This window comes from Theobroma umbraticum, unplaced genomic scaffold, assembly GCF_002168275.2.
Source record: "Theobroma umbraticum cultivar Fairchild unplaced genomic scaffold, ASM216827v3 scaffold_204.0, whole genome shotgun sequence".
Classification (NCBI taxonomy): Eukaryota; Viridiplantae; Streptophyta; class Magnoliopsida; order Malvales; family Malvaceae; genus Theobroma; species Theobroma umbraticum.
The window spans coordinates 3,660,757-3,686,307 of NW_018397267.1; the positions used below are offsets into that span (position 1 = coordinate 3,660,757).

The window sequence follows — 25,551 nt, forward strand, 5'->3', positions numbered from 1 at the left end:
TAATGTAAATAAACAGTAGGATGATGCATTACGCTGCAAAATAAAAGGGCAGCCCTGGCCACCCCAGGCCATTCACGGCTTGTGTCAGACGCCGGGGTGGGTGTGTGGGGTGTGGGTTGTGGGGTTAGCCTACGACCAAGCTATAAATTCGTAGCCCACAGTTGACTCTGTGTGCGGAGGCTACTTTTAGGGAAACAGGCTGGCTATTTTCAGGAAGTGATTCATAGAATCAACATTATAATCATTACGCCAACATAATGCTATTGTTAATTGCCTTGGCCATTTTCCAACCAACTTAATTTAATGGTTGAAAACTCATTAAAGATGGTAAATTAAAAGATGCTTTATGTATCAAAAATTCCTGCTTTTCAGAAAGACTTGTCAGTGACTAAACTCCAGGTCTACAAGCATTCCCGAAACAATTTTGACCCATCTCTCTCCTCTTGATTCTATTTTGTCATTCGTGGAACTAGGCATTGGGGGTTCCAACTTGCTTATTTCTTTTAGTATTTGTATAATAAAAAGCCCCATTTCATTATGTCAAAGTGTTTGTTGCTTGAAGTTTAACCAAATGTTCGAGAAAATGCTAATTTCTCGAGATGAATGTTTTTGGCAGTATATTTCAAAGCAAGATGATACATTGTTATTCAAGAGCTTTGAAGCCAGTTAATTATCCACTATGACTTTACCTTGAAAGGCCACTTACTGAAGATTGTTGTACTTGTGGCTTTGATAAGTTGAAAGAAATACAAAAAACAGTGTCTTTTTCAAGCTTATATGTCTTACAGCTAACCAATTTAAACTCAGTTTCAGAGACATTGAAAAGTAGAGGCTGTGCAACAATACTTAAAGCCCTTTGACCAAAACAAAAAGAGAATGAAGCCCCAAGTAAGCTAAATGGGTCATGACCCATAGGAGGTATTCGATTCAAGAATCAATGATTCAAGTTTGTAAGCCCACCAGCATTTACTAACCAAGTTCATTTACCTTGGTTTTTTAAAATTTACCCACTAATTCATTACCATGATTTTTCATTTTCTTGTTGGAGCCAAATCTAAATTGGCTTGAGAGGAGAGAGGAGGGATGGGAGGATGGAGCAGCTTTATCTCTATAGTGAGAGCCTTCTGTTTGCTTCATGTTACCAACAACTATCTCGGCACTGCCGTTTTTGTAAGCAATCTTTCAACCATCCCCAAACTGCTGTTTCCAAACTCATCATTTCTATTTCTATGTCTGTTTTAATTTTGCTTTTTTTTTTTTACTTCGGGGCAATGACTGGGTAATTTATAGACTTACGGTCCCAGCATGCTCCCGACCTTGAACATATCAGGCAATTTGTTGTTGGCGGAGCGCATATCGACCCGCACCGGCAAGCTTCGAACTGGAGATGTTGTGATCCTACGCTCCCCTGAGTCTCCTAGGAAGATTGTCTGCAAACGGCTGATCGGAATGGAAGGTGATCAGGTCACATACGTCGTCGACCCCAAGAACAGTGATAGATGCCAAACTGTTGTGGTATTTCTTTTTCCCTGCTTTCAAATTTTGCTATATTCAACAATTCTTTTTCTTTTTTTCCAGTTATTATTGTATTTATTTGCTTTAGGTTCCCAAAGGGCATGTTTGGGTGGAGGGAGATAACATCTACGCTTCGAAGGATTCGAGGAATTTTGGAGCTGTTCCTTACGGTCTCCTTAAAGGCAGAGTGTTCTGGACGGTTAGCCTTTTCTCTTCATTTTACACTATTTTTGTTTTATATATATGTTCTATATTGTTCACGGTACTAACAAATTTGATCATATTTGTTTGCAGGTATTGCCCCGTAAAGATTTCGGATCCTTGGCACCTAAGCCAAAATAATTGCTTCAATCTTTGCATATAAGGTATGCTTCCATCTTTATTTCTATGTCCATAGTTCTCCATGAGATCAAAGTTCAAACCTGGTGCTTTACGTTGAAGTTTGTCAGGCCCAAAAATTTGCTGGATATTTGATAATGATGATTACAAGATAATCTATGACTTGAAATGAGCATAAATTCTGATAGTTTTGCCATTACAGTAGAAAACTAATCCTGGATCGTTTTGCACCTTTGGGGTCCTTGGAGACAATCCTGTATAAACAATTGTTCTTGTTATCAGCATGTTCCGAAATCAATCCCTATTCTGTATTATGATATATTGAGACAGATTCTGGTTTTTAATTGGACTTAAAACACTTTTAAGTATAGTTTGCTGCATGAATTAATCTCCTAAAGATTTACTTTTGTTGCAAATAGTTGCCATACACAAATCCTTCTGTTAGTAAGCTTGTCTTCTTCAATTTTCTTTTAGTGCCTCGCATGCGCAAGAATTGGCTGGCGGCAGAAGCAAACCTGAAAGCTCCATCAGGCTGCGCAATGAAGAGGAGTGGACGCTAAGTTGTTGGATAAGGATTACATTGTTTTGTCCAGCAGAAAAACCAATGTTTTGACTTCTCAGGAAGATGGTGTGAAGCTGGATAGATTCTATTTTAGGTCCAGCGCTCGTTTGTTTGCAGTCTTGATGTCGGGTGATTTTATGAAGTTAAATGTTGATCTACTGATTTTATGAAGTTAATTTCGACATGATCCATGTGACAATCGCAAAGAGGCATGCTTATATATCCCTGGGGATAACGTATTTCTCCAATGATGCGCCATAGCCCTGAACTCTAAGGCATGCCATAACTGGGGACGGGAAGAATAGAAAGGAGCAGCTGGTAGGTTCATCATCTAGAAAGGTAAAGCACATATGAACACCCTTCATAAAAAATAATGGCTTTAATTTATCTATTAAGGAACCATTAAATACCTACGCGTGTGGTGAAGACATAAGCATATCAAATGTCTTTACAATTGGACAACCATGGGGAAGTTGAAAGAAACAGAAAAATCATCCAGCATTCCAGTGCTATTTACATGCTCCAAATGTCAAAAACATGGCATAGGCAATGGCAACCTTACGGCTGTACTCCGACTGCCCCGCCAAGTCAGCAATTGTAACCTTTCGATTGCTGCTCATTGCGCAATCCACTCTTATTTCATCAGATTTTCCAGTTTCCAGCTGACGTTGCTCGCTCGGGAAGATAAGCATACATGTTTAGGAATGAAAGAGCAATTATATAGGACTACCTCTTGATACCTGCGATAACAGCCTCAAGTCAGAGGATCCCTTCCATATCTCCTACAACCATCTTATTGAACATCATTCAAGCAAATACAAAGGATGTAGCAGTGCACAAAATAATATCAAAAAGCAAATAAGAAAGATGCAGTAATGCATGAAATAATATCAACTGCATACAACAAGATTAATCCCGCTAACGTTCTCCAATGTTCATCTTTTTAAACTTCAAACATGCATCGGCATAAACGTTCGTTTTTTATTCTCAGCTTCAAATAACTGTTGCAATATTTTGTACCAATCCCTGACTAAATCAGAACCATTCTCTGAGGCATATCTGATACAAAGACAATATTATGCCTAAGATCTCAATACAGGTAGGTTGCAATAGAAAGACCACATCTCACATAAATACAAGTTAAAATTTGAAAGATCCGGCAGACGGTGTGAACAAAACATTGTTGAATAAGCAAATTCTGTAAATAAACTGAATATATAGACAACACAAAGAAGGGATGTGAACCTGATTCCGCGAGCTTGCTGCAGTAGCCCAGCTCTGAGGATGACGGATTTCAGCTGGACAATCAGTAATGAAAACTGTTGTTGATTCTTCTTGTGTGTTAGCAGACATGGGCGGTAATTCTCTCATGACCCATAATACAAATGCGGAGGGCACTGCTGAACCTAGAAAAGCAATATAAACATCCCATCATGAACTTGACTATGTGACCTACTTTTCGATAAGGCAGCAATGATGACAAGCAAAAAAAGATAGGGTTTCAGAGTTTATATCTTTCACTATTATCATGATAATGCTGTTTCAATTCTGTCGTCAACAAGGCATAACCATGTCAATCACCAAATCACCATTCCATCCATAAATTCAGCTAGCAGTCGACTTAATGATAACATGGATGCAACAAAAGAATTTACCATCTTCACACGAAAATTATTTATCAGTCCGAAAACAGTAGATGGATCAAAAAAAAAGAACAGGTGTTAAGGCACTCGTCTAATACAATAGTGTTTTTTACTTTGGAGCAACATGCTCAATTGGAAACTCTTAACAGTCCCAAACTCCCAGACCACCCAAGTCATTCTATTGAGATATAAAGTTTAAAACACTTGTATCTCTTTTTCCCCTGGATATATCCTGGTTTCTCATACAATGTCTATCATCTGAGTACAGTGGAAGAAGGTTCTTATACTCATCAATCCACAAACTTGTTCTCTATAACTTTACATTGCCAGATGAGGTTGAATATTCAAAAAAGAGAAATTACACACGAAACATTTCTAATACAAGATTAATGCAAGATATTCATCAATAGTACATAATGTTTACGATATTCCAAGTCCTAAAAACTGATCTCTAAAGTAGACTAGTGATACCATCAATCAATAATCAAATGCCTTTCATCTATTTGGAGAAAATTTTGAAAACTTCAAGGGAAAAGTAGAGAAGTACCTATAAAATAATATAAAATCAGGAAAAGAGAAGTATAAACACCATCTATGTGCAGTTCATGCCAGTGATAAAGTACCTGCAATCATGATAACACATTTAAGTTGGAAGGATTAATGAAGCTAGAAATTCAAACATAGAACAAACAACAAATAGAGAGAGATGTGTACTGGAATATCAGTCAAAAGAGCCACCAAAGCACTCGATGAGAAACATAGAACAGATACAATGGCCAAACCTGCAACCTACAGAAACCAATGTACCTCAACACAACATCAATGAAATAACTAAGGCACAGACAAGATAACTATAGAGCCACTGGATTTTAAACAAAGGTAAATACATCACCTGTAAACATAAAGGCCAAAGAACAGGGTATCTTCTAACTTGATATCAAAATGACAAGTAAATATAAAGGATAATAGAATACTACCTTCCAGATCTCAGATGAAGCTCTTTCAGATCTAACATTCCTCATTTTCCGGCATAATAGGAGCCCTGAGTATGAGAAAGAAACAAATACATAAAAACATGTGTGCATCTCCAAGACTCCCATGAAAGAAAAATATATGTACGTTAAAATAGTCATCTATTCTGGTGACACTTAAAAAATAGGAATTAGCCAATCTACTACAACGACTAACCAGTAAAATCTTTCCAGGCATTTAGGCCAGCCTTAAATCATATCACCCATTTAAGTAGAAGTAGCAATAAACTTCATACTGATCAACAAAGCCATCTACACATGCATGCTGTTAAATACTATGGATGAGAGACATGGAATAAGAATGTGTGCAGCCTGATATTAGACAATCTTTGCCATCACAAAGTTATCACAAAAAGGGACAAAATCTTCAAACAATGAGGAAAAAAAAGGTTCATCTATATTGCTAGTTGCTCACCATAACATGCTAATGCTCCACCTAACAATAGTATTGCGGCAGCAAAAAGATCTACATACACCTGCATGAGATAGGCAGTGCAACTTTATGGCTTCACTATTTATAAAAGATATAAAAAACACAAAGGAAGTCCAGAAAACTCAAGTTTTCATTTTCTCTTGTCATTTTCCAACCAATAAATTAAAAGAGAAAATTTATGCACACTATCTTCACCATAACCTTCTCTCTGACAATCAGACTGAAACAGACGGTACCCTAGGAAAGTAATAATAGTTAAAACGAAAATAGGTTGTCAGATGTCCATACCCGAGCTACAGTTGAGGAATCAATAGGATTATCTTCCATCCCAATCCAGATTAGCACAGCAAATGTCAGCATAAAAAGAAATACTAGAACAGTAACCTAGTCAGAGAAAACAGAATTAATGAGCTCATGAACACAAGTTTTTACACAATGACGTAACAGGAAAGTATTATAGAAACATTCGAAACATTCAAACTGTGATAAGAAACAAAAGAAGAAACTGCATTGCTATACCAGAATCACTATTTTTTGACGGCTTCCAACATGAATTAAACGGAAAGGATAACATATTCTGCGACTATCTGTAGTTGATGACCTTGGTCTATTTAAGGAATTTTGTAGAAAAGCTTCTAGAAAGCCCTGTTCGTCATCCTCTTCCTCTTCATCATCTGCCTGGTGGCAAAGGTCGACCCTACAAAAAATCCGCGAGAGAGACATGGGGTATAGCTGATGAAGAAACACTAAATTTCACTCTGAAAGAAAATATCAAAACTTGAAAGTAACTATATCTAGGAAAGATATTTCCTGCACTAAGCTTCAGTACCATTGCATTGGATAACCCTGGGAAAAGAAGACGAAGAAAGAAAGCTGTCCTGTATAAAGAATGATTACCACATTATGATTTACAATCAGCCACTAAAGTCGATCTTCCTTTTCTTTTTTCTATTTCCTTTTTCTTCTTTTTATTAGAAAAAATGAAAAGTGAATATCTTAATTCTCAGATATATGCTCTCCAGTTCCTTGACATCAATTGGTCAAGAAAGGGGAGAAAAATAAACTTATGCCATTATATATTTAGATACAAGAATCAGCTTCTGGCCAATGGATAAAAAAATGATTGCTGAGATGGGAACAAATGATGACGCAGGCATTTTATACGTATCCATATGATAAATCTTCTCATTCATAATCTATTTGAAAGAGAAGAAAATAATTTCACACCTGAAGAGAACAACCATGTGCAGCATAATCAACTAGTGATTTGTTTCAGCAGAAAAACAAGGTAGTCACAGAAAAGAGAAAAGTGGATGGTCAGCAAATCATTTAGCAAAGAGAGCCTGACACTTCAGAATAACAAAAAGTTGAATTTGCTCTAAAATCTCCATCAAAAAGAAAAGTGAGTTTTCACTGTCCAATTTGTACGACATCGATAAGGCTGGAAATTATTTCACATGTTTTCCCTTTTCATATCATTTTGGAATGTCTTGACAAAATGATACCATCTGGTATGAGGAAATTTCTAGAGAGCACATTGTCCTTGCATTCAGAAAAGTTATCTTAGATACATGTTCATATTTCACTCAAAGAAAATATAAATAAGTTATTTGAAGAGAAAACATACCAGAATGACAAAAGTAGAAGAAATGTTGCAAAGAATAGAATTCTGGGGAAGGCTGCAACACAACATATTTGCACTAATTAATGCTTAAACTTATCTGCTGCAAAGAAAGAAAGAAGTGGGGTTCATATTTCAAGCATCTACACGTACCCATGGCTACAAAACCACAAGAGTATGACCAGCATAGCCACCCTCTGCATGCAGCAACAAGAGTCAAGACAAAATAAACGAAGTAACCTGCCAGGTTTGGTAAGAATTTTGCAATTCAGTTGGAATCAGAGATATGATTCAAATCAAGCTATGCGTATAAGGCCAAAAGGTCAATATAAGTGTAAACTACAAATTCTTACCAGCATTAGTAGAACCAATCAGTAAATGGAACACCTGTAATTCACATTCATTAGGATCAAGAACAAGTCAATATACTTGACAATACAAATCAATGTAGTAACTTACCCGTACCACATTAGAAAAGAAAAGAGGAGAAAAAGGAGAAAAGAAAAAACAATACCTAAGCACTAACGTAAACCATATTCATACATCTGTCAGTTAACATATATGAGCACCAATGCATGGACCTTACAAAACATTGACTTCAACCCCAAGTCTATCTTCTGCCTCCACTGGACCATAGATAAGATTGATCCTCTCTCTTCCATTCTACTAATTCCAGAATGGTATAGCTGGTTTCTTAATCATCACAGTATAAGGACCAGATAATGGGTTAATGATGTAACCACTTTGTTACTCAATTAACGTTCTTAGTTTCCAAGACACAACTAAACAACTTATTGGAACTTTTTTTTTAGTAAATATTAATGTTTTATTGCAGTTTCCTCAATGGGCAATAACTTATAAGGCTTAAAGAAAAGTAAAACATAGTCCAACAGTGGGTTTTTTGCCAGTTCAAGGCCAAACACAAAAATTCTTCTGTTACTAGCAAGAAGTTTAGAAACTATAAAAGCAAGCAAGACATTGTGGAAAAAGTTGAAGCCCCGGGAATGTTGGTCAAATAGGCTTCCCCTGCAAGGTCCTACTACTAACTCCTGCAGCCCAAACGTTTTAAAACTAATGCATGTTGTAGCTGCAACTTAATTTCAACCTACCCGTTTCTCCAAATTCAAGCGGAGTCAGAAGAGTCACCAAAATCCTTCCTGTTCAGACAATTTCACCAGGTTCTGCCTTAAGGGGTCAGACGACTCAAATAGATCAGATCAAGGTGCAAGTCCCCACTCGACCAGCTTGTCTGATGACATAGGCTTAATCTAGCTAGCCTATGAATTAGTTTACATTCAAATAGAAATTTTTTAATTCAACTAAAAAGTTACAGAAGGCAATATGCACTTACTTTCTGGCGAGTCCATCCTAGCTGTAAATTCCTGCAGTGAATCCGTGCTAGCTGGCCACAAAGTGGTGAAAGTAAATAGTCATTACAAACAACAAACCAAAAAGGAAAAGAAACAAGAAACACCATAATCTCTCTGTCATTATTAGTATATCACAGTAACAAATTCTGGTGTACAATATTACCATCTGGATGTTACTTTCTACAAAAAGACAGATATATCTATCAGCACATATGCATAAACCCAGCCACCTATGGATGATGTATGCATGTAAAATTCACCAGTTTGATATACATAAAGACAATATCATGATCTAGAACAGCTAGTTAAGCCTAAGAGTGGTCGATGTCAACTAAGTTCCTTTTCTTTTGTTTCAGGCCTCCTTTCTCTTGTAAGCATAACTCCCCACCCCAATAAAATTTTCATAACCATGATACAGTATGCAAGATGTATAACAAACTACACGAATATGATGTAATGTAAAACTACAGATCTTGAACATGTTAGAGAATAGGAAGGATGCCAAGATTACAGCAACTCAAACCACCATTGCATTTGGGTAAACAAATAGGGCTGCAAGCAAAAAGGTGGAGCTGGACTAACTGCAAAAATAGGATCATTGCTAAATTATCAATTGAAAAAGAAATAAGGTTGCAACTAAAGGAACCCTAAGCCAAATATCAAGATTACTACGAAAGCTCAATTATTTAGTTCGAGAAAAGCTCAGATTGAGCTCAATTCAAGCACTTTATGCTGTTCCTCCAAACTTTGCTTATGATATAAAGAAATTGATTCAACTAAGCATGGCTTGCTCAACCAGCCCATTTCATATTCAAATTAAGTATCCTGAACCCATTGAAAGGTTAAGGTTAATCCTCCTTATCTCATAAGAACCAACCATTTGCAAGACATATTATTCATGAATTGCTTGGACCAAGTGCCTTTTGGATTTAGAGAAATATAACTTTCCTCGACGTTCAAGCTACGTGACCCTCTACTTTTCAGTACAATGATCAACAAGCCAATTATTGCACCAAAGTTGTAGTTATGTCTTGGTTTCATGGAAACAAAAATGACAGATTGCCAACCAGTCAACCACAAATTGAATAAATAAGGATGTCTTACTTCACGGCTTCAATTTTGTTTTCCCAAAAGAAAAGAACTGCATATATTGCTCATATCACTAGGGTCCTGGTTACATATTGCTTAAATCTTGAATATGGAGAATTTTCTTATATTTTCTGTTTCTACTATCAATTTCAACTTTTTTGAGCATGCCAAATCACTAATATGCACGCCTTTTAGCCATGAATATCAAATGCTACTTGGTACATGGTTCATAAAGATATAGTAAGAATCAGAACACAGCCTATATATTGAATCTAAGAATCTGCTTATTCAACCAGCTAACACTTGGTTCATCAACAGAGCCAACAATTAAGTTTAGTAGCCTGGTTGGACTATTCTTTCTCCAGCTAACAATGACCTTTTTTTTTCAATTACTTTCCTAACATGAATTTAATTGTATTAGTCATAAATGGAAGTTAATTAACAATTAAACACAACGCCATACCCTTTCCATCTATGCCAAATAACCTTTATTTAACATTAACAAGAAAAACCAATGAGTCAATGACCAATCCATCAAGTTATCAAAGTCTTCTTTTCTACAATCATCAAATGAAGAAGAAAACAGAAACTATAATCACAATATGCCGAATGCAAAACCCCGATGGAACAATCCTATAACACATTGCTGCCCACATTTCTCCCATATTTCAAACTACCCATCAATCAAAAGCTCACTAAACATCCAAAAATATCAAATTTTTAACAATAAGAAATCAGAAAAGAAAAAAAAAAGAACAAACAAACCTGACTAAAAGCAATAACGGCAATAATGCCATCAAAGAACGCAAGACCCACGTTCACTCCAATTAGTTCTCGTGGAAAACTACAAGACTTTTCGTTTTCTTCAAACATTTGTCTATCTCTCCTTTTCCCCTGCTTTACAAAACAAAAAATAAAGGACTATATTTGTATCCTTTTATTATTCCTGCTGCTTGAAAAACGAAAGAGAGTGTAAAAGAGGCTAAAACGCTTCTGGGTCTTTAAAACAAAGAAGTGTACGGCCTCAAAATGAAATCTTTTCGAAGTATCTTTCATGGAAGATCTTGTTGTTTCCTTTTTGTTGCTGATTCAGTGATTTGGTTGCTATCTATGGGAATTTTTTTTCTCTTTTTTCATATTCAGAAATATAAAAACCAAAATGGCCATAATTAAGAGGAAGGAAATTATTTCCACAGTACCTTTCTAGTTCTCTTGGGGAAGGGTAAATTGGAGACTTTTTAATGGAAGTTTGTGGAAAAAAAGAAAAGATACGGGTTTTTGTTAGATACCAACACGAGGGTGGCTTTCGAGCGTTGAGAAAATAAGCAGATACCTGTGATGGTGTGTGATCTCTTTTTGACCTAAAGCTTTGACCTTTATTAGGGCCCCTAAAAAATGACAGTTTTATATACTTTTTTTTCTTATATTATATACTTTCACTTTCTTACTACTTAACCTTTGTTTGATTTAAGTTTATACTTTTAGGATTAAAATTTTATGGAAATAAACTAATATTATGTTTTAGGCACATGTGATCATAATAAAGATGCCGTTTTATTTTTAGACAATGTTATAATATTTAAATGTAATTACAAAAAAATATGATTATTAAAAAATAATATTATAATATTTAATATATATGAAAAGGTATTGATTAATATATTGAAAAGAGAATATTGTAATATTTATAATTATGAAATATATATATATATTTTTAATGTGTGTCATTAGATATTGAACCGTTTAAAATCGTAAATGAAGAGATATTAGTGAAAAAATATAAAATTATTTTCCATCCTTTTCAAGTCATTTGTTTTGCTGAAATCATTTAAGTGTTCAAGTCATCTTGATTAATGGAATCAAAATCCATCAACATTACCCTAGGGTCTACTCTCATAATTTTTTTTTTATTTAGTCACACCCAAAAATAAAATCCAATTATGATGTCATATAAATTAAGAGGTATTATCAATGTTTTGATTTTTTTTTTTGCTTTTTATACCATCTTTGTTTTTCCCTATGAAAAGTACTATCGTACGAACTTAAACCTAAACCAGATGCACGTGTGAGGGATAGTAAGCAGAATGGTGGGAAATGGAAATGGTCCATGACCAATAATTGTTCTACCAATCACTTTCCATTCTTCCTCCATATATGGGGGATGCTCGTCTTGAGTCAGCCAGAGCATGGATTGGCCTGAAGAAACTAGGACTTAATTGTTCCTTCGTTGAATTTCTTTGGTGGTTGAATGCTTGAAGAAAACAACTGTTCTATGTTGTTTGGGGAAGAAAGGAAAATACCATAAAAACACAGACAATAGCAGGTAAGAAAGCCTGGAACTAGAAAGTCCTAGGGAAAGTAATCTCCATTTCCATCAGCAAGCAACTTTAAATTCATAGCAACAAAATCAGAGTCCAACATGGCCCCTAACTTGGCAAGCTGATCAGCACAATTGTTCTCCTCTCCGTAGATATGCTTCACCCTGCTACTGGGAATGAGGTGGAGCAGATGCCTGCAATCATTAACAAGAGTGCTAAAAGAATGACAAGAGGAAACCCCATTTATGATCAAATGCAGAGAAATTTGAGAATCAGACTCCACAACCATGTTTCTCCACTCCTCATTCGATTTAGGTCCCATAATTATTCAGCACAACTGTTCTATGTTGAGAATTACAAGAGCTTCATTGTCTTAGGACAATTCACTTTCAACCGAGACAATAGACAGCCTTGCCTATGCCACTGGTTTTAACATTAATCTTATCCCACTGTTTGCCTTTCATTTCCCTGATATTGCAAGTTGATTTCTTTCTTTCCTTTTCTTTTCCCCCTCCACTTTGGACCAACTTTGTTGAAAGTTCGCAATGAGAACTTTGTTCCTTCTCCCTTGGATAGAAAATAAAGAGACCCTGAACAGATATCAGTAGACATATACACACCTTTCCTCATAAAATATCAAACAGAAGAGGTCCAACTTGATAACCTTCTTCAACTAAATTCAGATACAAGATCAAGTATTAAAGTACCCAAACCTGATATGGGTAGTGAAATCACTATCAAAACTTGTCACAAACTTGATTATAAAGTACTCTAATTTTATATAACGGAATCGAGTATCCGTGGGTGTCCTGTAACAGGTTACCATTGCCATCCCTATCCAAACTGATTGGGGTTTAAGCTACAAACTGAATAGAGACAGCTCTTTTTAATTTAAATATATTACCATCCAGTTTTACAGTGCCATTTCTCATCATCATCATCACCATCGAACATGCTCCACTTGTTTTATTAGGCATATGAAATGCACCCCAAAAGCCAGGACTTTCCAACCACGCAACCATCAGCAAATAATACAAGAGAGGACAAAAGGTTTATGTCAGGTTTAGCTTAATTAAGATTCTATACTTTGCGACAAAGACCACTGATTATCCTAGTTATTAGTCAATTGCAATTTGCATTTTCAATTCATCACGTGCATGCCTACTTCACTCTATTAAAAACAAAAGGTTTGTTTCCTAAGGTATTCTTTTTCTCATTACATATTTCACTCTTGGCATCTTCTCTTTGTAATATTGGAAAACTCTCTCTTGCAGACATAGGCACACTCCTATAAGACAAAGCCTTTTGCCTCCTTATGGCCGCCTATGCATAATTGGTTTAGTTGGAATTAGCCCTCATGCCATCTTCAAGAAAGCAGTGATGAATGAATGATTATTGACAGTATCTCTGGCTCTAATGATTGAAAAGCTGTACAATACAAAGTTATTAAAGTGGTTGGAAGGTCGAGCATCTTTTAGAGAGGGCACAGCTGAACTAACCATATTATTTTGATTTGGAAATGCTTCCAACATCATCAAATCATGAATCATGTGTTGATTCTTGGAAAAGATTCTATGGAAAATAATATAGTAATGAAGCCAAAAAAAAATGCAGTAGGGTTATAGGTGTCTCCCACTTCAACTCAAGTACTCAGCTATTGTTATTGTAACTCAGTTTTCCTCTTTATCTAATGCAGAACAATACTTCATTCTAAATGACAAGTAAATTAATCCTCTCATGTTTGATAGTTAAGATGAAGTATTTATGCTATAATGTTCCATATGTGAAAAGTGGCCCCTCCGTAATATAGCTCTTGTCCAATTGAATTTTCGCATTATAGTATATATTGACATAACATAAACAAATCTAATTCGTACTAAACCAGAACAGGTAAACGCCAACTCAGTTTTGTGAGGGGTTCGGTATTTGTTTTCGCTCTCTATACATGGAAATACAATCATCCCTAGACGCTCAATTTGGAAGGAAAATTAAATATAGGAAAGGTGACAACCTAGACAGTTTTCATAGGACCAAATCTTCCCTACCGTCCCTTGCAATGCATTTCAGAGTGCAGTCTATACTGATATGAAGCATATTCATGAATATGGTTCCTGTATAAGTATCTACAAAATGGATGGTATTAGATTTCGGCATTGCAAGGAATCTAGGCTCCTTTAGATATTCACTGATAACCTGTGTTTTCCTCTTATTGTTAAACCCCTAGATTGATTATAGAAGAAGAACTGCCATTGCATCCCTTCTTGTGTGTAACTGTGTACATAAAAATAGTTCAAATACACCCTCTTCCTTGTCTAAGTCTGATATACTGAATTCTTGATCGTGGATTTGTGGCAAGCAGACCAAAGCTTGCCAAAGGATTGAAATGAAGAGAAATGAAGATGATGGTGAAAGGTTCATAACATTCTCTGAACGAAAATCAGGTTTAAAAGAAAGCTAACGAGCTGCAGGTCACTTTAAGTGGAGATGGAATTGGCATACTGGTGTTTTCTCCAACTGGAAAGCCCTTCTCTTATGGCCATCCGTCCATTGAATCCATTACAAATAGGCGCCTGCGCCATAGGAGTTTGCTTAGAGGTGTATATATGAGATTAAGATTAGAGCTTCTGCTTTGTCCTTGCCTTCAACAAATCCTGCTCAAGCAACAAATCCATTTGCAAGTTACAGGCATGAATACTTCTGAAATGAAGATGACCATAAGAGAAATTGCAACATTTTTGTGAACAAAGTACTTGGTATTTATCACTGAGCAGTTATATGAGCATGTATGCTATGGAAATTAAATTATGAAAGTAAATAGAATCCTACAATTTATGTATATGAATTAAGAACAATAAAAGAATAAATAGAATTATCTTCTTCTTTCCTTCAAATTAAAAGAACCAAGAGTGTAAAAATACCAAATCAAGAAGAGAGATATTGATATTATAGGTGGAGAGTTCTGGACTTTGGTTGAAGTAGGCTGCAAACCTGCAACAAATTCTATCGCTTTATGGCCAAAGGACTTCGCTGGTGGCTTCATTGGAACGACACTTTTAAGTCTATAACCCGAATGGCAGTACTGATTTATAGCAATCAAGTTCAGTACTTTCATTTCTATAGATCCAATGAACATGCAACAGCTCCAACAAATAAACAGTGAGTGGTGATAGGAAGAACTCCATTAAGTACCATCACCAGTCATCATTCAAGCCTCATTCTTATCGCTCCAACCAATGAACTCCATGAAAGCAGGCACTGAACTCAACATTAATTATTAATAAAATTGATACTACATCTTTTTTCATGGTTGTTGCTTTTGCATATGGAAAATGCTGAACCGGATAACCCTGTTCTGTGGGGAGTTATGTTGTTTATTGTGTCTTCCATACAGCAATGCTTCTCTTATTTACAATTTCTTTGTAATTCATGGCCATATGACTGATATATTAAAAGTACTTCAACACAATGTTTGCATCCAAGAACTTTTCTAGTACTGCAATTTGCAATAACACTAAAAGTTGAATTATCAGAATAACTCAATGCCTTCATCTATTCCATTCTATATTACTCTGCTGCAAATATTGCACTCTTTCATGGTAACGCTTACTTGAGATGCAAAACCAGGTTTACTGTGGATGCTACCGATAGCATCATCATAATGCATTGATAGAAACAGGTAATACTACAGCCTGACTTTTGCTAAAATTTACTATAACGTGCTATATAAAAAATTAGAGAGCAGATATTTTCTTCAATGTCCTTGGTGTCTTTTTTCTAGATTTCTTTTGAAGTCCTCATACTTTTTCTTCCTTTAATTTTTTCCCTCATTCAATCAGTTATTCCAGGGTAAGCCTTCTAAGTTCTAACTTTACTGAGTGATGGTACATATCAATTTTTCGTAATACTTTTCAACATAAAACTGACTTAGAATGCACCATGATAAACCTTTTTCAACTTATGATAGCTGTGGTGTTAACTTATGACTTTCCTTAAGAAATCCTATTGTTATAGCCATATATAAGATAGCAGCTAAGTAACTTTGAACATAATTGCACTGTCCCTCTTTAAGCATTCATTTTGGCATAGAATAGCAGATAGTAAAAGAAGTAATCCTCAGCCTTGGAAATTAATATTGTACAGGAAAACAGTGCTGTATCAGAAACTATTTTACTGATAATTACTTTGTTACCATCTTAATTGCTTGGCATTAAAGACAGCTCTTGATTTGTTTACCATTAAGAGGACTCTTAATGAGTCTTCCCCACTGGCAAAGCATGCTCCCAACTCTATCAGTTAAAATTTTTGCACAACAATTATATACTAGACCGGGTAGTTATACAGCGCAACTGCACTGCTGATCAGCACGTTATTTGGCAATGATCGCGTCCTTAAAAACACGATCGATGAGTCAAGATTTTATAAGTAAAGAATTTAAGAAACATAGCTGCCTACTGATCGGAGACCGGACTCTCAATTGCTAACATGATACTTGATGAAAAACGTCCAATGGATGTTAATAGTTGTTGAAAGGGATACATCATAGTGCCATAGCCTAATGATATATGGTTAATCACTTATTAGACACTTCTTATATTATATGAGAGAGATGGTTAGTATTAAACATGCTAAAGTGAGAATTTATAGTGCCAATGGAGACATTTGTTCTTCATATGCTAAGAGAGGCAAAGACAGAAAGGAGACAACTAGAGGGCTACCTTGTGCATTTAATTTCTTGAGTTTCCCTGTCCTATATATATGCATCTACAGCCAACAAGACCTTCATCCCAAACAGCCTAGAAGGCTTGTATAACATTCCTTTCTAACCTTGTTTCTTCTGTTCTCATAAGATGTCAGGCTCTGGCAAGAAAACTAGGGGCAGGCAAAAGATTGAGATGAAGAAGATCGAAAATGGGGATGACAGGTTGATCACATTCTCAAAACGCAGATCAGGGATCTACAAGAAAGCAAGTGAGCTAGCTACTTTGTGTGGTGCTGAGATTGCTTTTATAGTTTTCTCACCAGCAGGTAAGCCCTTTTCATATGGTCACCCCTCTGTTGAATCTGTTGTTAACCGCTATCTTAACCAAAACCCCCCTCCAAATGACAACACTCACCCTCTTGTGGAGGCTCACCGAAAGCTCAGAATCAATACTCTAGCCCAGCAGCACAATGAGCTCGTTACCCAGCTGGATGCAGAGAAAGAGAGAGGAAAGAAGCTCGACCAGCTGACCAGCGGGAAAGAAACTAAAGGCTGGTGGGAAGCTCCCATTGATCAACTTAACCAGCAGGAGCTTGAAAAACTGTATTCATCTTTTGCGGAGCTTCGCACCAGTCTCCATAGCAAGATGAAAGAGAAGAGTGCTGAAGCCACTTCGTCACAGCTTGCTCTAATGAATCCTGCTCAGCTGACCACTCCATTTCCTTCCAATCCATTCCCTACCAATCTAAATGAGCAAGTTCCTGCTCAGCTGACCACTCCATTTCCTACAATCCGTTCCTACCAATCTAAATGAGCTAGTTCCTGCCTCAGCTGACCACTCCATTTCCTAACATTCCGTTCCCTACCAATCTAAATGAGCAAGTTCCTGCTCAGCTGACCACTCCATTTCCTACCAATCCGTTCCCTACCAATCTAAATGAGCAAGTTCCTGCTCAGCTGACCACTCCATTTCCTACCAATCCGTTCCCTACCAATCTAAATGAGCAAGTTCCTGGTTTCTTTCCTCCTGGCTTCGGCCCTGGTCGCCAGTAGTCCCGACCAACTCAAACTATCTTGCGGAATAATAAAGACTACCTTGTTTCTGTAGTAGGGGTTTTCCCCTACTTGTTTGGATAAGTAAAATCTTTTACTTAAGCCAAAAATTTAGTTTTCCTTGTTAGTTGTTATTTATCTCTTTCTTATGGATCTTAGGCTGGTGAATTTTGGCACCGGTGAAGACATTCATGATCATGTAACCAGCGAACATCAAGTCTATGATCTGTTATAGCATTCCTAGGTTATCTTCCTAGGTCTCTTTCAGTTATGTATTAGAGTACCAGTACCTGCTTATCTTTTTTCAATAAACTGGTGATTATAATGAAGTCTTTCATCCGTTCTTATCACTATTACTCCTTAAGAGAAAACTTATCTGTAAGAAAACATTTGAGCTTGATACTAAACATGACTCACATCCGTGGCACCTTCACTTCAGGATAACCTTAAAATGTTTTCATGTTAAGGAAACAGAAGAATATTTTACAGTAGAATATGCTCTCTTCTCGAGTCAGGTTTTGCAGCCAGATAAAAATGGGATGTATACTTATTATAATCAATGGAATTTCCTGAAGACTCCTCTGCCATGAATTATCTTAGCTAGTTTTCACGTGAGGATTAATCACGGTTCTTATCGACAGACAAAACCTATATTTAAGAAACTAATTATACTGTATGGAATTTATGGTAGGAATCTTTCTTCTAATAAATTTCTCACTTCATATGACTCATTGCTAATATTCTATTGCATGGAAACAGGTTGCATTTGTCAAATTTATGTTGTTGAATGCATTAATGTAAATGGAATTAAAATAATTGATTTGAGGAACTGCATTCACTTTTTCTTCTCTTTTTTCACCATTCATTCAAGTTCCAGTTAATTAGTCATTCTAGTCCTTCAAAAAGGGGCAAATTTCAATAAATAATTTAGGCAAAGGTTTGGGGTTTACTTATTTTAGTTTTTGCATTGCATGCAACCCAAAACCTTCAGAGCAATTTCCACATCAAAAGGTCCACAGCACCTAGATTTAACCTGAAAATTGGTTTCTACATACGATTCCAGTGGTTTTTTGCTGATATTTGATTCCAGTACTTAACATTAAATGACAAGAAGAATTAAGAAAACCAATTATTGATGCAAAACAGAAGATTAACCCTACCACATACCAATCATTAATTGTCTAATTATTGTTAATAATTTTACAATTATTCTTTTTATCTATACTACACTTACATTAATTGTCTAATTATTGATTACAATTGTACTTACTATCTACACTCAAATTATATTAATTGTCTAAATTACTCAAGTTCTTTATTCTAAATCAGGATATTTTGAATAATGGATGTTCCAAATGGGAAACAAACCAAGAAGTGGGCATTGTTCATTGTATTAAAAAAAACCAAGCCAAGGGCCACTGACTAGCCTGCTTTGGAAAAGGAAAAATACCAAGTTTAGTTGACTTCTGTTATTATTTGCTTTTGATCTTTTTTAAGGGAGAAACGCTTCTACTAGTTTGGAAAGTAAACCTGAATAGGATAAGTTACCATTTTATTAGAAGTTTAGATGGTAAGTGTATAAATGGCCCCAGGTTGACAACTATGACTTCAAAAATTATGTGTATTTAATTTGTGTGGACCTGAAAATGAAGGATTTTTGGTAAGTTTGCCTTTGACACTCTATTTTAAGAGGATTGTGCCTGGACACTTAAATATTACAGCAAGTTTTGTTGGTTCTTAATGTGTAATTTGTGGCAATTAATTCTTTCTGTCAATTCATAAAAGATTGAATGAATGTACATGTAAGCAGTGCCAAGTAAGCTCCTTAGTGGGGGGACCACTTGCTTTGAATGAGTTGATTACGCACATGTTGTTTTCTTATCGAATTTGGACAAGCTGAGTTCGAATGTTCTGTTCTTCTTAGCGAGAGTAGCCAAGTGAATTACAAAATACTTGGGCTCTAAGGCAATGCAAGAACAGTGGAAAACCATGGAGAGCAGTACACCTAATGGCATCATTATTCGTTATACGCTGATAATTTTAAAAGAGGGAGAATCCATAAAAATAGCTGAAAATTTAATTGCTTTCTAACATCTGATAAATTTCTCTTGAGGGAATTAAATTGTGCCAGCAAAACAATGTTGAAGTTTCATTATGGCAGGAGTTACCCTAATAAGGAAACATGTTTAATTTCTTACCATAATTAGGGAAAAATAAGAATACATGGAAACAAAGAAGGATATTAATTAGTACTACCTAATATTAGAAACATTTCCAGCTCAACAAAAACCTTCCATTTTCGCTAGGTTTTCGCTTATAAATATTGGTCCATTTTAAGAGCAAAGTCATATCCTTTCTTTCTTTACTCTCAAAAATAAAAATAAAATAAAATCATGGGCAGGAGAAAAATTGAGATGGAAATGGTGAAGGATAGCAGCTCGAGGCAGGTCACTTTCTCGAAGCGCCGAACTGGGCTCTTCAAGAAAGCAAACGAGCTTGCTACCCTTTGCGGCGCTCAAGTTGCCATCGTCGTTTTCTCCCCTGGAGGCAAGCCCTTTTCGTTTGGCCATCCGAGCGTTGAGGCAGTGACGCAGCGGTTTCTAAATCAGGATGAGAAACCAAAAGTTTCTATTTCTGGTCAGGTAGGGTCTCAGCAGCAGGCGAAAGTTGAAAACCTTAGCCAGCAGCTTAATGACCTTCTCAAGCAGATACAAGAAGAGAAGAAACGAGGAGAGATGCTTGATAAGGCGATCAAGGCAAGTGGAAAACACAAGTGCCAGAAACCCGTCAACAAACTTAGCCTGGATGAGCTTTTGCAGATGAAGCAATCAATGGAGGAGCTTCGTGAGAAACTGAAAGGGCGGGTTAGCGAGATTGAGGCATCGTCCTCCCTGCTGCTCCTGTCAAACAATGGTGTGAAAGAAGCTGATCCTGATAATTAAGTAGTCAAGTTGATTAAAACGAAAACAAAAAAGAATGATGTAAACCCTCTCCGATAAGCCTGAATCTAAGCATACAAGTTGATGGTTTGTTCTTGAATAGAATTGATCCCAATTTCCCAAATAAATGTGTTGAGGTGATCATTTCTTTGATGGCTTTAATTAGTAATGTTAGCAAATACCTAAATTGCATTTCTATCCATGTTCATACATGCTTGAGCAATTTGATATTTTAATTATGTATCTTCGTTCATTAGATAGAGCATTATGTTATGTTTTTTTTTTCTTCAGTAACTTTTGATTGTTATCTTCTCAAATATTTTCTCCAAAATCATTTCCTTTTTCATTGTTCTTAAAATTTTCCTGACATAACTTTATTTTCTAACATTCTTGTGACTGCTTGCTACTAATTTGTTCTACACACATTCCATCTAAATCTAAATATACTACCAGATGATTAGTTTTTGAATATTAATAATCCCAATATGAGTTCTCTTTCATAGAAGTTTTTTTTTTTAATAAATTACCCCCACTCTCGTAGGGTTTCACCTTAATTCATAGGATTTTGGATCCATTGTAATCAAAATGAATACTTTGCCCTAGAATCGCCGCCGTTAATGAATTCAACTCCAGATATTGTCAAGCTTGATAGGGTGTGTGGTGTCACTATTTATAAGCCTTCGAAGAACTCCCATACCTGCCCAATGTAGGATTGAAGCACGTTGCCTAACTTCCTTTGAAATGCTTAGAATCTAACACCGTCTGATAGTACCTAATCTAGCAACGGCCTCATCACTATCAGCCACCTTGCCTACCTCTCGTCGAAAGTGCTTGGTTCGACAATACCCAATCTAGTGACGTCCTTGTCACCGTCGACCACTGTGCCTATCTCCCTCAAAAGTGCTTGGCATGGATTGAGTCATAATTGAGTTTGTTTTGATACCATTTGCCACGGGGCTACTACCTTACCCTAAAAAGCTAACCGAATGAGATATGTAACGCCACCACTTATTAACCTTCCAAGAACTCTCTTACCCCACCCAATGTATTAAGTCTAACTTTATTATTTCTCCAATACATGACGAGTAAAACGAGTATAAAATTCATGCCACGTCATTAAGTTAATGAAAACTTAAATAATGGAATAATATCAAGACTTATGTGTTCTATTAAATATATTATTTGAGGACAAAATGTCTATTTTGAATACTAATGATTCTAAATGAATTAGGTGAAACCCAAAGGGTGGAGTAATTCAGCGTTTCTTTTTCTTTTCCACGAGGTAACTCCATGGTTGTTAATCAAAATTTTATTTTTAGTATCGAGTATTGTATCGTAAAATATGATAAAAAAATTTAAAATTAATTATAAATAATATTTATATATGTAAAATAAAAAATTTTAAAATATATTTTTTAATAGAATTAAAGATTATAAGGCATAAATTAAAAACATGATAATTTTTTGATTTAAACTCTCAACATATTTCTTAATAATATATATTTTAAATAAAATATATATTTTTCATATTAATTTATTAATTAAAAATTAAAAAGTAAAAAGTAAAAAAAAGAATTTATTTTTTTAGTATTTTTTTGTTTAAAATCTAAATCTTGAAGATAAAAAAATTTAATAATTAGTTACAATTAAACTAATAACACTACAACAAATTTGACTTAAAACAATACATTTTTAAAATGTATTACTAAAAATATTTTTAATAACACTTTTTTTATACTTTTTAGAATATTTTCGTAGATCTGACTTCACTATATAAATTTTTTGATGTATTATGAATAAAATGTAATGATAAAAATTGTACACAATAACAAAGATTGCACTTTTTTATATTGCTACCGTATGTGAAAAAAGTGAAGCTAAAAGTGCTACACCTCTAAAATTTTATTATATTAAAACTCAATTTTGTTGTAATGTATAAAACATATCAACCATATTATATGATATGTCTTTGTATCGTAAAATACAAATCACATATCGTATGATAAGTTATCGATATTTGATCAAATATAATACAGCTATTGATACGTATCATTTTTCACTAATATCGCATCATATCGTACAATATTGATAACTTTGTAACTCCAAACTCAAATGAATTTTTTAATATGAATTTAATTAGTTTGGATATCAAAATTTATGAAATTATAATATAAATAAATTAAAATATTTTGAAATTATAATTAAAAATATTTAAAATTAACAATTAAAAAGTACTTTGATATATATATAAAATCAAATTATTGCTCAACTTTTTAATATAGCCAAATGAATTATAGATATTATTCTCTCTTAATTGCGTTACATAATAATAAAAATCTATAACCTTAGAAAGCATAGTCAAATACTTAAAAAACATGGGTTAATATTATTTCAAAAAAGTAAAATCCAAAGATATACGTGAATATTCATTTCCCTTGTTTTAAGTGAATAACCACCATTTTAATCAAAAGTGAAATTCATCCCTTTTATTAATGTTTTGGCAATTGTATTAAACAAAGAGATATGGTTAAAAGCACATGGTAGCAAGGAATCAATGCAATTTTAGCACAATTGTTTAAATTAGATTAAATGTTTAATTTAGGATCAAAATTTTTAGATTTTGCCAATTTAAGGCCAAATGTTTCAATTATAACAATTAAGAGTTAAATATTTTCTATTCTTTATAATTAAGAGTTAAAGAAAGAGATGTTTGGCATGTGTAGGACACGCGTAGGACACGCGCATGACATGGATACTAACTCGGAGAGATAGGATACAAAAAAGTTGTTTTGTTAGAAAGTTTTTTTTGTTAGGTCAAAATGATAATTATAGCGTAACATGTAATAATTTTTTCATCGTGCATGGCAAGTAATAACTAAATTTTATAACGTGTAATAATTAAATCTTCAATTTGATATGTAACAACTATATTTTTTAATATGACGTGAAAGAATTAATATTTAAACATAGTGTGTCCCCACTAAATCTTCATATCACGTGTAATAATTATATTTTTCAACATAATGTATAATAATTAAATTTTTAACATAATGTATAATAACTACATGCAATTTTTTGTTACGTATGATACACGCTCTATCCACCTATCAACTTAATCCTTAATTGTATAAGGAATTAAAAATGTTTGGCCCTTAATTGTTACAATTAAAATCTTTAGCTCTTAATTGAAAAAGTACCTAAATGTTTAACCCCAATTTAAACATTTAACCTTTAAATTAAGCATGCCCAAATGAATATTATATATTATGTTATAACAAAATTGTATACTACATTACATGATCAATATATTTTAAATTAAATTGCCATATAAGTGCTTGAGAACTTTCAATTTTTTTTTATTTTGGTGTATCCGTGATACTTATGCTAAATGAGATATTAGTTAAATCTCAAAAATGACAATTTCATTTAAAATTGTACCATTTACTTGAAGGAGCTAAAGTTCGTATTAATATAATTAATTTATCTATTTTCTAATTCCTTGCAAGAAATTATCATTGTTATTATTTAAATGGATATGTATATTTTGGTAACTACCAATGTCTATCAATCTTGAAACTCGTATTTAATGGTTGGTATTTGATTCTAAGAACAAATATAGTTCAACCTTAAATATAAAAAAAAGTTCAACATTTAAATTAAGAATCACATATAAAGCTTTAATACTTGGATTGAAATTAATTCAGGTTCTAACTAGCTACCAAACGTTAAAATTGATCTGCAAAAGGGCATAAAGATATATGCAAATGAAATAAAAAGAAATGATTATTTATTTTAGAAAGAGCCTAATAATGAAATATTATAATTAAATTAATAGAGATAAAAGGGATATGCATGATTTTCATATTAGAAAGATTGAAAAAAAAATGAAATTTAATGGCAAAAATTATATGCTTATGATAAGTTGTATAGTTTTAGACATTTTCAAATTTCAAATATAAAAATAATCTTTTTGTTGGATTTGGTAAGTTATGTAAATTTAGGTATTATCTTATGCACCATGAAAATAAATTGTCCATTAAGCACCCGTGTCAGCATACTTTATCTGGTTATATCAAAGACTTTAAATATTTAACAAGCCCACAGCCTATATGCAGGCAAGCATAACAAGTGCAGTAAAACCTTTTTAGGCCAAATTAAGCCCATTAATTAGCCTTTGACCATTAGTTAGTCCAACTTAAAATTAGAACTTATTAACTTGAATGAACACTTTACAAAAAAGTCACCACCAAGATTTAACAATCCTAAGGGATGAGTTTGGTGGTTCTAAAAGATAACCGATCTATATATGCTGTCATGCAAGTTCATTATAGTCTAGTCAGCGTCGTTTTGACAGCAAGAATAAGTTTGTTCTGCGACTTTGATTTCGGACATGTTTTGCATCAAATGAAGAACATGTTACATGGCAAAGCAGTACTGACAAAACTTATCTTGATTTTTCAATTTCACATGCAAACAGGCAGCACTTTCATCAGTGATGGAAAGATTAAACATTGTAACCTAATGACAGTACTGTTGCATGGCAAATTGGCAAGGCAATAAGCTGCCATGTGCATGAACAAAATCAGTGAGTCTCTGTGGCTTTTGATAAAGCATGCCAAGTCAAAGTTATATTAAAATGGTGATAAAAATGATGGTGTCCTAGGCATTGGAAGACCAGGAAAGGGCTATATGCCTGGAAGCTGCATAGATTATGGAGACTTGAATTGGTTAAATATATGGGCTCGTGCTCATCCCTCCCTTGCTTTTTGGGCACAGGCGCTGGCATGCAATTTGTTGAATTTGAGCATTTTCTTGAAACTGTTGGCAAAAGGAGTGACCAACTCTGTCACGTTTTCTGTTTGCATGGTCTACATAAATTTGTTTACACTTAATAAATGTTTCCTCGCCATCTTTAGAGCACGCCATATTGTAGTTACTT

The 25,551-nt window shown here is 34.5% G+C and overlaps 3 protein-coding genes across 5 annotated transcripts; 2 read left to right on the forward strand and 1 right to left on the reverse strand.

The window, feature by feature from the left end:
- The first annotated feature begins 977 nt into the window (after positions 1-977).
- LOC110424017 (mitochondrial ATP-independent inner membrane protease subunit 1b-like) lies at positions 978-2,605 on the forward strand. The gene is made up of 5 exons (XM_021438479.2): positions 978-1,170; positions 1,291-1,515; positions 1,604-1,714; positions 1,810-1,880; positions 2,329-2,605. The coding sequence occupies exons 1-4, from the start codon at positions 1,084-1,086 to the stop codon at positions 1,855-1,857; spliced, it is 471 nt and encodes a 156-aa protein (XP_021294154.1). The 5' UTR covers positions 978-1,083; the 3' UTR covers positions 1,858-1,880; positions 2,329-2,605.
- Positions 2,606-2,633: 28 nt separating this feature from the next.
- LOC110424016 (tobamovirus multiplication protein 1-like) lies at positions 2,634-10,934 on the reverse strand. 3 transcript variants are annotated; one of them, XR_016351749.1, is made up of 14 exons: positions 10,369-10,791; positions 8,496-8,546; positions 7,498-7,531; positions 7,298-7,384; positions 7,151-7,202; positions 6,043-6,220; positions 5,812-5,907; positions 5,506-5,566; positions 5,037-5,101; positions 4,774-4,848; positions 4,607-4,682; positions 3,662-3,822; positions 2,827-3,156; positions 2,634-2,747 (listed from the first exon to the last, which is right to left on the reverse strand). XR_016351749.1 is itself a non-coding variant. In XM_021438478.2 (14 exons), the coding sequence occupies exons 2-14, from the start codon at positions 10,474-10,476 to the stop codon at positions 3,133-3,135; spliced, it is 1,068 nt and encodes a 355-aa protein (XP_021294153.1). In that variant the 5' UTR covers positions 10,477-10,497; positions 10,803-10,934; the 3' UTR covers positions 2,756-3,132. The 3 variants fall into 3 exon arrangements, 2 of the variants coding, with proteins under 2 accessions (XP_021294153.1, XP_021294152.1); XM_021438478.2 differs by lacking the exon at positions 2,634-2,747 and adding an exon at positions 10,803-10,934 and having other exon boundaries at positions 2,756-3,156; positions 10,369-10,497; XM_021438477.2 differs by lacking the exon at positions 2,634-2,747 and having other exon boundaries at positions 2,756-3,156.
- A 5,834-nt stretch (positions 10,935-16,768) lies between these two features.
- Positions 16,769-20,782, forward strand: AGL29 (AGAMOUS-like 29). Its single transcript, XM_089784893.1, has 3 exons — positions 16,769-17,377; positions 17,452-17,669; positions 20,063-20,782. The coding sequence occupies exons 1-3, from the start codon at positions 16,769-16,771 to the stop codon at positions 20,613-20,615; spliced, it is 1,380 nt and encodes a 459-aa protein (XP_089641019.1). The 3' UTR covers positions 20,616-20,782.
- Positions 20,783-25,551: the final 4,769 nt, after the last annotated feature.